At 30.9% G+C, this 14,537-nt stretch overlaps 1 protein-coding gene and 1 non-coding gene across 2 annotated transcripts; one reads left to right on the forward strand and one right to left on the reverse strand.

The window, feature by feature from the left end:
* Positions 1–7,029: 7,029 nt before the first annotated feature.
* On the forward strand, positions 7,030–10,220 carry LOC110656787 (transcription factor MYB83). The gene is made up of 2 exons (XM_058133784.1): positions 7,030–7,469; positions 8,934–10,220. Exons 1-2 carry the CDS (start codon positions 7,183–7,185, stop codon positions 9,694–9,696), a joined length of 1,050 nt encoding a protein of 349 aa, XP_057989767.1. The 5' UTR covers positions 7,030–7,182; the 3' UTR covers positions 9,697–10,220.
* Positions 10,221–12,002: 1,782 nt separating this feature from the next.
* TRNAS-GCU (transfer RNA serine (anticodon GCU)) lies at positions 12,003–12,084 on the reverse strand. Its single transcript has one exon. It is a non-coding gene; the product is annotated as a tRNA-Ser (tRNA).
* Positions 12,085–14,537: the final 2,453 nt, after the last annotated feature.

Here is a 14,537-nt window from a genome sequence, read left to right on the forward strand (position 1 = left end):
AGGACTTAAATTTTGAGAAAATGACCAAAACCAACAAATTTAGTGACCAAAATGTGGTATGTGGGTGAAGTTAGAATTCCCATACCTATTAAGCCTTAGAAAGTCAACAATTTGACTTGAATAGTGTAGTGAATAGTAACCCGAAACACAAAAATTTCAAGAACGTCGAGTTTAGCACATTAGAGCTAGGTAAAAGTGAAGTTAAATTTATTTTTGGATTTATGCTAAGTTATGGTACTAAAACACTGTGAAACTGTGTGTTTCAGCTGAAAAAGACTTGGAAGCTCTAAGAGATTGAGTTAAGGCCTAGAGGCGACTCACGTCAGGTTTGTGCACAATAAACCTTATTTGAGCATTTTGTCATTGAAAAATTAATTTAGTGTGATTTATGAAAATTTAAAGTTAATTATGAATTGTGTTGCCATCTTGTGAATGAAATTATGACTTTGGAAATTTATTGGATTTCTCATGAATCATTTGAATAAAATGTTTGAAATTAATTTTTGATTCACACTTAGCATGACATTGTCTTATTATTCCTCCTCCATTTATGGGGTGAGATCGGTTATTTTTCCTCCCTCTCTGGTTTACCAGTTGAGGTTGTAGATCGGATGAGTACTCATTAGCTAGCTAGCCACATCTTTCATTGATTTCTATTAGTGGGGTTGTAGATTTATTTGTCGTGGTGTACAACACGACATTGATCGGAAATTTTATGTCATGGCTTAAGTTGTGTATGACTTGGCAACACTGTGTTTATTAAATTATTTGACTAAATTGTGTTATTCTGAGTTTTGATAAATTGTGAAATGTGATTGAGAAATATTAAAATTGTGTATTATATTTAAAATTTTTATTGTGCACCACTGAGTATTTTTATACTTAGCAATAGCTTGTTTTGCTGTCGCAGATAAGAGCAAGGAGAAAGCAGCAGAGTGAGCTGCTACTGATATTGAGGACTACACTGATATTTTTGTACGGGTATTGTTTTATACCCTTGTAGTTATTTTGATGTAAATATTGCTATATTTTATGTATCAATGTAAAGTTGAGCAGTTGTATAATAAATTGTAATAATATTATTTTTGGAACTTCTTTTTGTAAATTAAGATTTGTATTTGTAAATTTTATATTTTATGCACTGTGAATGAAGTTATGAAATATTTTGAGATGATAAACTTTGATTGGATTGTGGAATTATTTTGAAGTGAATTGAATTGAGTTGACTTGAGATTATTTGGAGGTTGGGAGTTGAGGAAATAATTATTAGAAGTGTTTTTACAGGTTTTTGAAGAATTGTTTTCTCAAAATACAGACGGAACTCTGTCAAATTTTTTATAAAATTTGCGGTAAAATTAAAATGAACAAAAATTTTTACTAGCATTTAAGCTTTGAATAAATAATTTTAATTCTTACCATAATGCTCACTACTTCCAAAATGTAAGAAAATTGTTTTAAAATCTCTTGTAGGGTACTTAATGAGTTATCGGTAGGTGAAGTTCGGTCGTTCATTAGATAGTCTACGGGATCATGTTATGCCTTATAGAGGGGTAAGGTGTGACAGTATTTCTTTCACTTTTATCTCTTAACTTTAATTTGTCACTAAAAATTCTTAAACTCTAATTTTATTTAACAACAATTCCTTTAACTACCTACAACAACTTTTTAGGTAAAAAAAAAAAAAGAAGGAAATTACATTTTTACCTCTTTTTCTCTCATAGTAGTTGTTTCAACTATCATTTAGACATATTATAAAAATACTAGTACCACTACAATGATATATTTTCTAGAAAGGAGAAGAATTTACCTTCACCGAAAAATACTAAAATTGTATTCGTAAATATCACACTATAATTTAAAGATATTTTTAATCTGAAAATCTGCTATTATTAGTTAGAGAGATTTTTTATTAAATAAAATTAAAGTTTAAAATTTTGATTGGGTTCTTAAATTATTTGACATGAATTTTAGAATGACTTGATTTGTTAAGTTTTTCTTGGATTAATAATTTTAATAAATAAAATTTTAATTTATATATAAAAAAATTAAAGTTAAGGTAAAAAATGAAACGCAAGATAAAATTTATAAATAAACTATAAAAATTACTATTTTTTAGAATAAATAGAAAGAGGAGAGCTTTGCCATGTTAACAAGTTAAAAGAAAAAGATTATAAGATTTTATTATATTCACTAAATTGATGTTGAAGAAAGTTTATATTATAAATTAAAATATAGAGATGATACTATTATAAGATGAAATTTAAGTATTTTGCAAGTTACCAGTTTTATGTTAGATGAATTGTTTGCATGGGAAGTGAAGGGACTGAGACCTAACAAGAAGTGGTCATGAAGGGTTATGATCCAATGGGTCTTTTCAAACTCATGAAGCCAACCCTACCTTAATCTTAAATGTATACTTGAAGAAGAAGAAGGTCTGAATTTGATCTTATAAATAATTTCTCTTTCCCATAAATAATATAATAAACTCTTGTCTCAGTCCTCCAACATGCAATTGCCTAATGAACTCAATTTTAAATTTCATTCAATTTCTCAAGATTTCATTTGTTCTTCTCAAATTCAATAAATTTCTACCTTCTAAGAGTAAAGATGAAGTTAAACTATTCTTGATTTAGATTTGTTTAGTTTAATGGTTGTTGTATTAGCTGTTAATGTTGAATGATTAACGATTAAATATTGATAATAAATAATTTAAAATTTTAACTTTTATGATATAATTATAATTTAAAACTACTTTTTAAAGTTGTGTTGCAACTGTGAGTATAATTTAATGATAACTATAATTCAGTGATAACTGCACATATGTTAATTTCAAAAGACTCAAGTTCGACTTCCTCCTCTCCTTACATATACAATAAAAAATAAAAACTATGTTCACTAAATACTATAAATTAACAATCAAAAGCTAACTCCCAACCATTCAATCAAATTAATAAAGTACTTTGTTTATATATATATATATATATATATATATATATATATATATATATATATATATAAACATGTTTCTATTGGAGATCAACTATCCATTGCTCAAAATTTTTTTTTATTGAAATATTAATGAATGATATTTACATACCAATATTTAATAATAATAAAAGCAGCTAACGAGTTGGTCCAGTTTATAAAACTTATTCAACACTTCCATTAATTAGATTGATTTAGAGTCTTACTAACCATCCATTTTGGTGGGTGATTTATAAACTCTATTTTAATCCCTTAAAAAGATCAATACCTTAGACTAGAAAGACTCCCTTCCTTCATTAAATTATTTTGTAAAAAAAATTCTCTTTGCCTAGCTCTAGTCCAAATTCTTCCCGATCTTTTCCAAACTTGATTTTCCGATGGGGTGGGAAGGGAATAACAAAATTCCCCTGGCTCAATTCCAAAAACTCCAAGCTGAATCAATTGGTATTTATGCCACAAAAAAGGAAGCATACTTTCTTGCTTTGTCTTTACCACTTTTTGCTTGCCCTTGTCTCTGCTGTAAAGATGATGAATGTGTTCCATACATTCATGAACCAAATAAAGAAGAGTGAAGTTTTTTTTTTTTTTTTTTTTTTTTGGAATTGATTTGCTTATCCTTTCCTCCTCTTTTTTCCTTCCTTTCATGGTTCTCATGACTTCTTTTTTTTTGCTTTTCAAGTCATAATTTGATAATAAAAGATACTACAGAAATATGGGTATCACTTGCCCTATAGCTCTTGCTATGTGGATCAAAACTAATGGATAATCCTATAATTTTAAAGAAAGAAATTCATATCTCTTACACTCTGTTTAGAGGAGGTAAAATAAAAATAAGAATTTTTAAAGTAAAATTTTTTATAATAAGATTTCAAACCTTCATAATTTTTTAGTGTTTGGAAGAAAAAAAAGATTTTTTTTTAAATATTTGAAGATTTTAAAGAGAAAATCTTATTAATCCACCAAATTAACGAATTGGAAAATTGAGATTTTTTGGAGGTTTTTGAAAACCTCCAAAAATTATATTTTAAAGAAAACATTATATTCTCTAAAACACAAGTTCAAAATTTTTAGATCTTGAAAAATCTCCTATTACTTTAAAAAACTTCCTTCCAAATAAAATTTTAATAGTGTTGGATAATCGATTTGTCCTATAAAGATAATTTAAATTTATTATCATTTGACTTAAATTTTGAATGTACATTTATAAGCTCAAATTTTAATTTGATCTAAAAAATCTACATCGCAACCTAAATGAAATATTTTATAAGTTCTATAATGGTTGTATTATCTGCTTATTTTGATAATATTGTGAGAATTTAGGAAAACCTTCTAGAACAATATTTAGATATTTATGTGTGATTGTATATCAATATAAACTTTATAATCAAACTACGTCAATCTTATATCTTTTTTTTTTATACTGTATTTATGCGATTGTGTGTTTTAGATCTTTACAATAAAATCAGAAACAATTACGTCTCACTAATAATTGCAGATTGAACAGGACAGTAACTAATACCCTTGGTAGATTCTATTAAAAAAAAAGAAGAAGAAGAAGAAGACAAGGATGTGCATTTCTGCATACCAAGATTTTAACTACTATTTTAGTGCTACGTGGTCTTTCTTGTCTTCTTAACAAAGTAGACCAAGCGTATATGTTGCTTTGGACAGCCTCATAAGACAGATTTTCTTTTCTTTCTTTTTTGTTTTTTTAAGGACAGGTGTTGATACATGAGATATATGTATGTAAGAGAATTAATGCTTTTGAAGCATTTGAGTAACTTGAGAGTTTTCCACTCATCTCCCTCACTTTTTTCCCTGGAAATCTGCTTCTGTCTTAATCAGCATACAGGATCAGCTTTGAATACAAACTGTGTATATATTACCCTTTTATATTTCTCAAGAATTGACCAAGACAAGCTTGTAATGCTCATTCGGATCGGACAATGACTTGGAATTGATGATAGTTATATCCTTTATGATACAAGAATTTATTTATTTATTTATTTTTTCCATTTAGCAAAAGAAACTTCTTAGCATGTAAGTTGTAGAGAGGAGGGAGAGGTGGAGGGTTAGGTAGTGAAAGGGAATTAGAATGGAAGATATCTATATTGTCACATAATGAAAATGAAAGGTCTTTCTGGTATTGATAGATGGCTATAAATTCTTGATTAGTTCTTGTTAATTATTGGTCTAAATATCTAATTCTAAGCTTGTTAATTACTCCATTACGTGAATTCTGGACCTGCCGCCAAGTTTTTTTTTTTTTTTTTGGAATTCATACTTAGAACTTTACCTGTATAATGAGTTATAGTAAAAGAAATAATGTTTAGATCATGCTTTGGATTAATTGATGGAATTTTTAGGAGAATTGAATTTTCCAAACACAGTTCTGATTTTGGCCAAGAAAATTGAAATGATTATTGGGAAGGGGTTTGGAATAATTTGGCATCAAAAAGCTCGAAGCGTTATTTCTCAAGAGTGAAGGACTCTTAATGGTAATTACTTGCAGGTGTGTACCAATTGATCAAGCCAATTTTAATAGCTGTATTTTGATTTTTTTTTTTTTGAATTTTGGAAGTTAAAATTAGGATGTATGAAGAAAATTTTTTAGAATGAACTTGACTAAAGCAGTATATAAGAGATTTATCTATAAAGATCGATGTTGGGAATTTTTTTTTAAAAAAAATAAAATGAAAGCAAAAGCCAAAAGAAGAAGCGAGAAATATTCTCTGTATCTGCATGTGAAAGAGAGAAATTTTCTAGACAAGTTTCAGTGAAAATGGTTATTTAATATTAGTGAATAAACATTTTACATAGCCTTAGAGGACAAGAAGAGGTCCTAATTGGAAATGAGAAAGAAACATTAAACTTTTTATTTGTGTAATTTTTTTGTAATTAACTTTAATTGAAATTTAAATTTTAAACTTCATAATTATAAAAACACTCATTCATCAGATAAAATTAAAAAAAAAAAATAAAAAGTTCATTTTTTGTATAGTTAATACATATGTTGGAACATGTCAATTTGAATGATGCTACCATTACTAATCTTTACCATTTATTTTCTACTCCTAATTAATAACAAATTTCACATGAGATGGACATATTTGTGATTGTTACATAGGATTTTTGCTCTTGTATCATTCACTTACATGAATACCTTCATCTTAATTATCTCCTGAGTGTTGTGGATGCTGTCATTTTTAATACTTTAACTTTTCTGCTTTGCCTTTTCATTTTCTTCATTATGAATAGCAAGTAACTTGACTAAATTTTAATCTGGTGATACTAAAATTGTCCTCAAAATTATAAGGTTTTGAGTTTAAATCTCAATTAGAGTCTAATAGGAAAAAAAAAGGTTAATTTTGATAAAAAGAGTTAAGGGTATTTAAAAATTTTGATTTTTTTTTTCTTATTATCCTTCTCTTAGAGAGGCTGTAATTTGCTTGTGAAGCATGCTAGCTAGCTAGGCTGTTAGCTCAGAGAGAGAGAGAGAGAGAGAGAGAGATGCTTGAAAAATTATTCAAGAGCTAGTCATCTTTAATAAACAAATGTACTAACAGCCAAGCATGCAACTAATATATGCAACTTTTTGGCCATAGACGGAGAAGAATAGAGTACTAAAAGTACTTATTGCCCTTTCTCTCCTTCTCAAGCCACATGAGTTTCTGAAGTATAAGATAGCTATGAAGCTATAGAGAGAGAGAGGGGCATTATCATTTATGTGAAGTGGAAGCAAAATTGTTTGCCTCATACATGATGATTACCTTATGAGTGAAGAAAAATGCATCGAAAAAGACAACATAGAGTCAAAGACAAGAAGACCAACCATTTCCTCTCTTCTCTCTCTCTCTCTCTCTCTCTCTCTCGCTCTCTCTCTCTCTGTCGGAGAAGAGAAGGAGGTCCCCCTCCAATCCGTTTTCCACTCTACCCATCAACCAACAACAAACACAACCTCTCTCTCTCTCTCCCCCCATTTTCATATTCTAAGCAACCCCACAAACCATCACCATCATCATCACTCTTACCACCACATGAAGCCTCCTCTCTCTCTCTCTCTCTCTCTCTCTCTCTTCGGGATGCAGACATATCATTTAGCTATATAGCTTTCTCTTATCTCCATCAAGCAAGTTAAAAATTAAAAGAACAAAGGTTTCCACTAGATCCAATCCAAAAGTAGCTATTCTAATAGCAATGAGAAAGCCGGATCTAATGGGGAAAGAGAGAGGAGTGAACAATAACAAGGCTAAGCTTAGAAAAGGGTTATGGTCACCTGAGGAAGATGAGAAGCTCATCAAGTACATGTTAACTAATGGTCAAGGTTGCTGGAGTGATATTGCTAGGAATGCTGGCTTGCACAGATGTGGAAAGAGTTGTCGTCTTCGTTGGATTAACTATTTGAGACCTGACCTCAAGAGAGGTGCTTTTTCCCCTCAAGAAGAAGAGCTGATTATCCATTTGCACTCCATTCTTGGCAACAGGTCCCTTCTCCATTCCTCTTTTAAACATATCATATGAAACCCTAGCTAGAGATTCCAAAGCTTATGTTTTAGGTCACCTTTCTTGCTTTTGATTGTGTATTCTTTATATCGATGAAGATGCTAGTCTTGGACAATTCATATGCTTATAGCGACATGAAATGGAGATGAAAAGAGAGTATTTGTAGAATGTCAATGCAAATTCTTGAAATGTCTATTGGGTATTTTTAGTTTTCTTCTTTTATTTTCTTAACAAGGAGTCTTTAATTTGAGCATTTGTCACGATTAATGTAAATTAATTACTTGCTTGCCTTCTCTCTTTTAGTTTGTATAGCATTAGCATCTTAAGGCCATTGTTGGGTCAATTCCATATTCAATCTGCACTCATAGCCTTAGATAAGTCTAACCTTCAAGAAAATGCATATCTTCCAGCTATATTTATGTGCTTTTTGAATTTGGTTTAATAAATTTTTCTTACCTAAACCTGCTCCATCATAAATTTAAGATATAAATGCATAGTGGGTCTCACATGAGATTCATGATGAACCCGTGTAAACAAAAATTTCCCTGATTTCATATACTTCTTATAGACCAAAAAGTTGAATAACCATTGATTCATATGCTTTTCTATTATTATTAGGAAGAAAAAGTTTCTCTTAATTTGAAAATCGAGAAGATCAAATATATATTCTTGCAATATATTTTTTCTTGTTTCTTGCCACATCTTACCCTCTTTTGGGGTGTTATCTCCTTTTATTTTATTCATTCTTCAGTAAATTTATTTTGCTTATAAAAGAAAATCAACATCTCTTGCCTTTTCCAAAGCAATAAAAATCTCAGTCAACCTTGGAAAATAGCAATTTTGGCTTTTCGTTTTTCTAATTTTCTTTGAAACTTCCATGAACTTATAAATTTATTTTCACTTTCACAACTTTTTTTAATTAGCTAGTAGGTATTTTATTTCCATAATCTTTCATTCAATAAAAAGAATATAAAAAGTTTCCATGCATGGTAGAGATATTATATTTGCAATGGAAAATCTACTCCATTTATTAATGAGTTTTATTTCAGTTGTACTAAAATCATATTTGGAATGGTAAGTCAGCGTGAATTATATATACAAAAAAACAAATATATTCTATTTTATATCTATATATGCACACTTCGTGATTGTCTCATGCTGAATTTTATGTCTTAGATTATCAGGCGTTTTTTAAGGCATGGCAGATACTGACTATAATGATCCGAAAGGGAAATGTGGACATGTGGCAGTGCTAGAGCTTGACCTTTCCTATTCATTTTTCTATACCCTAACCATATCCATTCAAATCCATGCATTTTAAAACTTGTAAATATATATAGAAAGCTTATACATATTCTTGTATATAGCCCACTAATTGTCTTCTGATTTTGTGTTTGTTACTTGTACTTTATAGTTAATCATATTTATGTTGAATATTATTTCAGATGGTCTCAAATTGCGGCTCGTCTTCCTGGAAGGACAGACAACGAAATAAAGAATTTTTGGAACTCCACGTTGAAGAAAAGACTCAAGGTTATTAGTAATAACAATCCTTCCACAAGCTCACCAAATAATGATAGTGATTCCTCAGTGCCTAGAGATCATGTCATAGGAAATATCATGCCTATGCACAATGATGATCAGGACCTAATCGCCATGTGCATGGACTCATCTTCTTCATCATCAGCATCCATCCAAGCCATCGTTGCCGGCGGTGGCAACCAGTTCGATCCTTTCTTAATCCTTAATAATAATCAGTTCGACGGGACCGGGGCTGCTGCTCTATTTGACATGTCTACATGCTTAACTCAGGTGGGCATGGGAGATGGATTTTATGGTGATTGTGGGATTTTAGAGAATCATCATAATAAGATTGGGATAGAAAGGGACCTTTGTGTTCCTCCACTAGAGAGTAGTAGAAGTATTGAGGAGGAGGAAAAGAAGAATAATAATAATGCTGTAACTAATCACAGCATTATTAGCGTGAAAAGCAATATCAACAATAACATCAACAACCACTTGAACAATAATAATTCTTGCTTCAATAACACTGATCATCATCACCATCATCAGAACTTAAAAGTAGAGGACATGTTTGGGTTTGAAAATCATTGGCAAGGAGAAAACTTAAGAATGGGAGAATGGGATTTGGAGGGTTTGATGGAAAACATTTCTTCCTTTCCTTTCCTTGATTTCCAAGTTGAATAAACCTGCCACATTTTGAGCTCTCTCTTTCTCCTTCTCTCTCTCCCCTTAATCCAAGAATGTGCTAGGAAATTTTGGGCATGCACATTCTTTTTCAAATCAGACACTACTGCATTCTTCTTCTTGATATCTCTGAAACCTTTCTTTCTCAGCCATATATACTATTTCTTTAATTTCTTTGTTGTTGGTCAGATGATGAATCTGCAATAAAATATTGCGAAGTGGAGAATATATATATATATGTATTGGGTGGGTATGTAGAGAGATTCTCGTATACGATGGAGTAGTAGTTTCAATTTCTTTGCAAGAGGCAAAACCTTGGATTCATTTCTTGGGGTGCAATAATCATCGTTCCCTATCAAGAGAAATGTGAATAGAATAGGAGAGAAAGTGTATATGAGGAAATAAAAGATTAGTTGGCGATCCCAATTGTAGTTACTTTCTTGTACAAACAAGGAAATAATGAAGAGGGTCCATGTTTTCAGTTAAAGATACAATACACGCTTTGTAAACACTCACTAATAAGAAATTTCATGCAATATTTTCTCTTTTTATCTACTTATCTATGTATATCTACATAACAGTCTAATATAGCTTTTCCGAAAGTATATCATTCACTTTGATAGAGTTAACTTCGAGTTTTTACTCTCTTTCTATATGTTCTCTTTCCATATGTATGTATTTGCGTGTGAAAAATATTTATTTATAACTACCATGTGACATATGTACTGACCACTTATATCATACAACATAAATATTATTTATAAAAATACTGTCCATATTGTTATATAGAATTACTAAAATTATCACATAAAATCTAATCTATCTTATTCTAATGATTAAAGGTATGTTATTTATTTTGGCAGACTCAAAATTGAGTTCTTACTCCTCCAATCTCCTTATATATATGTGTATGTGTGTGTGAGAAATATATACATAAATCCACCACGTGACGTATGGACTGGCCACTTATATCATACCACATAAATATCATCTATAAAAATATTATCTATATTATTATGTAAAATTACTGAAATTGTCACATAAAATCTAATTTATCTTATTCTAATGGTTGAAGGCATATCACTCACTTTAACAGAGTTATATTTAAGTTTTCATTCCTTCAATTTCTTTCTATATATATGTGTGAGAAATATTTACATGATACCCTCACGTGACATATGGACTAATCACTTATATCATACCACATGAATACCATCTGTAAAAAAATATATTGTCCATATTATCATATAGAATTGCTGAAATTGTCACATAAAACTATTAAAATTTATTAGTAGTTAATTCACAAATATAATTGCATTTGTAGATCTTGATGATAAATATAACTCTTAATTAGGCAAAATTTTAATTTTGAAGAATCCCTCCCCTTCCTTTGTTAAAAGAAAAAAAAAAAGTATAACTTCTTTTTTCGTTAAATCAATTAATCACTATTCAGCAGTATTTGAATATGAGAATTTTTATAAAAATCTCTTCCTCTCTATGGTTGAAATTTCTTTGAAATTGGTTTAAACTTTTGTTAGAGTAAGAAAATATAGGCTCAAACACAAATTCTTATGTTATTTTTTTTATAAGGAAAAATAATTACACTATATACAGTGAGATACCCATCTCAATTTTGCAACTTTATCTCAGTCGTTTCAAATGTATAAATTAAATGGACCTTTTTTTTTATTTAGATTAATCTATTATAGATAAAAAAAAAATACAATATATACAGTGAAGTCCATATATTTATATTTTGAATTTATGATAAATTTTATTTTGATAAAAATTTTCCAAATCAACCTTGCTTATTTAATCTAAGAAAAAGCAAGTCAAATTAAAATGGATTTATCTGTAATGAGGGTTTGACAAGAGGGTTTTGATAATGTAAGGCTACCAATCCATGTCTTAATTGGTTAGAATACAAGTTAGCATTTTATTACGCATTTGAATTATGGATTATGCCCTTTTCTTATAGTTAATTTTAATTAAGACTCAAATTCAAGACCTTACAACCCATATTAATGCCACTGAGCTAATTAATATAGATTATGCTTCTTAATTGTTAAGCCCTTGAATCATACATGTCCATCTATATTATTAGCGAATAATATTCATTCATTAATCAATTTGTCGATAAATTGTGATTAAGCTAATAATTAATACACAACTATAGTAATTAATTAAGACTAATCAATTCAAATTCAGTGATGTTACGGTTAACAATGGTGAGATTTTAATTCTAATTAAAATTAATATAAAAAAAAAAAAAAAAAAAACTGAGAAAAAGGAAAAGAAAAAGTGCTCGACGCCTGAGAGATTCGAACTCTCGCGGGGAAACCCCATGTACTTAGCAGGCACACGCCTTAACCACTCGGCCAAAGCGTCGAGATGCTGTATGCTAATTCGGTATTTGATTTAACAAAAATTCTTGCGTATGCCCAGGGCAATATCAAGGTTTGAAGACTTGCATTGCACTGCTATAGCTTATAGGCTACCACCTTCTACTGCACTGACTTTTTTTATGTAAAAAAAGATATGCACACGTAGATTTAGAGAAAGAATATATTTTTTAGTAAAAATATAATAATTTTATTAAAGCGCGTTAATCTATTTATTGACTTGTCTGAATTTAAAATTCACTAAGTAATTAAGCAAATTTATACGGCTAATGCTTTCATCTATATTCATTTTTGCTAGGACCATCCATATACTCGGTTTTAATTAATTTAAAATTAAAATTTAATTATTATTATATAATCATTATATATATATATATATATATATATATTTCATTATAATTAATGGTTAAAATATATAGAATTACTCATAAATTGTAACATCCTTAATTTTTTTAAATTTATTATTTTTGGGTAATTATTGATATTTTATTTTATTTGAATTTTAGAAAATTATTTGAAATTTATCAGATTTTAGAAATCGGGTCGAATTTTCCGAAAACAAAAACTTTGATGATTTTTAAAAATTAATTTAAAGACCACGTGGCAAAACTAAAAATATATTTAGAGTCTACGAATTTTTTTGAGTTTTCTAGAATTTTTTCGAAATTTTTTGGCCTCGTTTTCGGTCCCAAAGCAGAGTAAAAAATTTAAAATTTTGCATCCTGAATCGAACCGGCCGAATCGAATTGGACCGGTCGAATCGGACCGGCTCCTTCTTCCTTTTTCTTCCTCCCCGCGCGAGTCCCGACCCTTTCTCTCTCTCTCCCATTTTCTCTCTCCTCTCTTCTCCCCTCACCGCGCCGCCGCCTCCTCAGCCTCCCCAGTCGCCAGCCGTGGCCTAAAATGCTGGGAATCGTCGCGCGAAGCGACGCTACGCGTAGCGCGCCGCTTGGTCTTTCCGGCCGATCCGGCCACCGATTGGGCCGAGTCTTGTGTATAAACTCATCTATACCTCGAGAGCTTTCCATAAACACCAAGAACACCAAAATCCATCTAGCGGTTTGTCTAATATTTGTCGGGGAAGTTTTAGCCCATTTTGGTTTTTGGGCTAGATTTCTCGTAAACCGTGAACCCCACAATAAAACTGAGAGTACCAGAGCGCTCCACTCGTCGAGAGCTTCGCGGCGATATAAATTTCAAATTTTTCTGACGCCGTTTTTCGGTGGGTCCCATGGAACTTCGTAGTGTTTTTCTGAGTATTAAATGAACTTAGAAAATTCTGTAAAATTTATGTATTAACCCCCGTGTTATGGGCTTCATGTAGGTATCTTCAATTCACGAAAATTCAACAGTTGTCCGAGTCTGTGAATTTTCGGCCAGATAGACTGGCTACTGAAAAAGTCTCCGAATTGGATCGAGGTTTTGGCTACCCCACCATTTTCAAATGTCTCGAGCACGTCCCCGAAGTCAGAATCGGTATAGATAAACCCGAACCTTACTTTTTCATAATTTTCTAGTACTTAAATGGGATTAAAAATTCATAAAATATTCGTGGTAACTCAGAAAATTATAATTCTTTTTGCATTAGCTTAGTAATATTGCTAAGGACAGCAGGACAAAGTTTTAGAAATTTTAGAGCTTGTTTGGGTAGTTTTTGCAAAAACAGTCAATTATAAGGACTAAATTGAAATTTTACATATTGTGATGGATGACTGTTTGGATAGGCCCAGGAGGGACTATGTGATGTGATTGAGTTGTGTATATATGGGTTGTGAATAGAGAAGTGTGTTTTGAGTCCTTTTGCAGGTTGGATAGGTCCTAGGTACAGGGGAGACTCTGCCAGATTTTGGGCACGACTTAGGACGTATTTGATCTTTTTTTTTTTTTGTATTGAGTCAAATTTATTAAATGATTGTAATAAAATTGTCAGATGAGCCGAGACAGCCTTCTTCCTCCGCCCAGCCGTCACAGTGACCGCTGTCAAGTCTGTGAGTAAAATATTATTTTTAATTGTAATTTCACTATTAAAGCATGTCCATGCATCACTTATATGTATATATTTATGTATTTAAACTCTAGGCACGTTTTATGTTGCATTCACAATTGTTAAAGTGCCATGGATGTTGTTGTGGTAATTTGGAGCAGTGTGCGTGTGTTGGCGTGCGTATGATGTGGTGTTGGCTATGGATAGGACGGGTAGTCACGGCTTGAGATCTTCGCTGGGACCTGGTCCTTCGGGGTAGTCACGGCTTGAGTTCTTCTCTAGGGCCCCGATTTGGTTTATTAAGCGAAAGTTCGGCTTGAGTTCTTCGTTGGCATAGGTTGGATTTAATAGAGCTGTATAGGGGATCAGCTCCCATATATTATTATTAGTATTACTGAGTGTGTGAGTACTCCAAATTACCTTTTTGCTGTTATGATGTAAAAATATTACTGATG

The sequence above is a fragment of the Hevea brasiliensis genome, chromosome 14, assembly GCF_030052815.1.
Source record: "Hevea brasiliensis isolate MT/VB/25A 57/8 chromosome 14, ASM3005281v1, whole genome shotgun sequence".
In the NCBI taxonomy this organism is placed as follows: domain Eukaryota; kingdom Viridiplantae; phylum Streptophyta; class Magnoliopsida; order Malpighiales; family Euphorbiaceae; genus Hevea; species Hevea brasiliensis.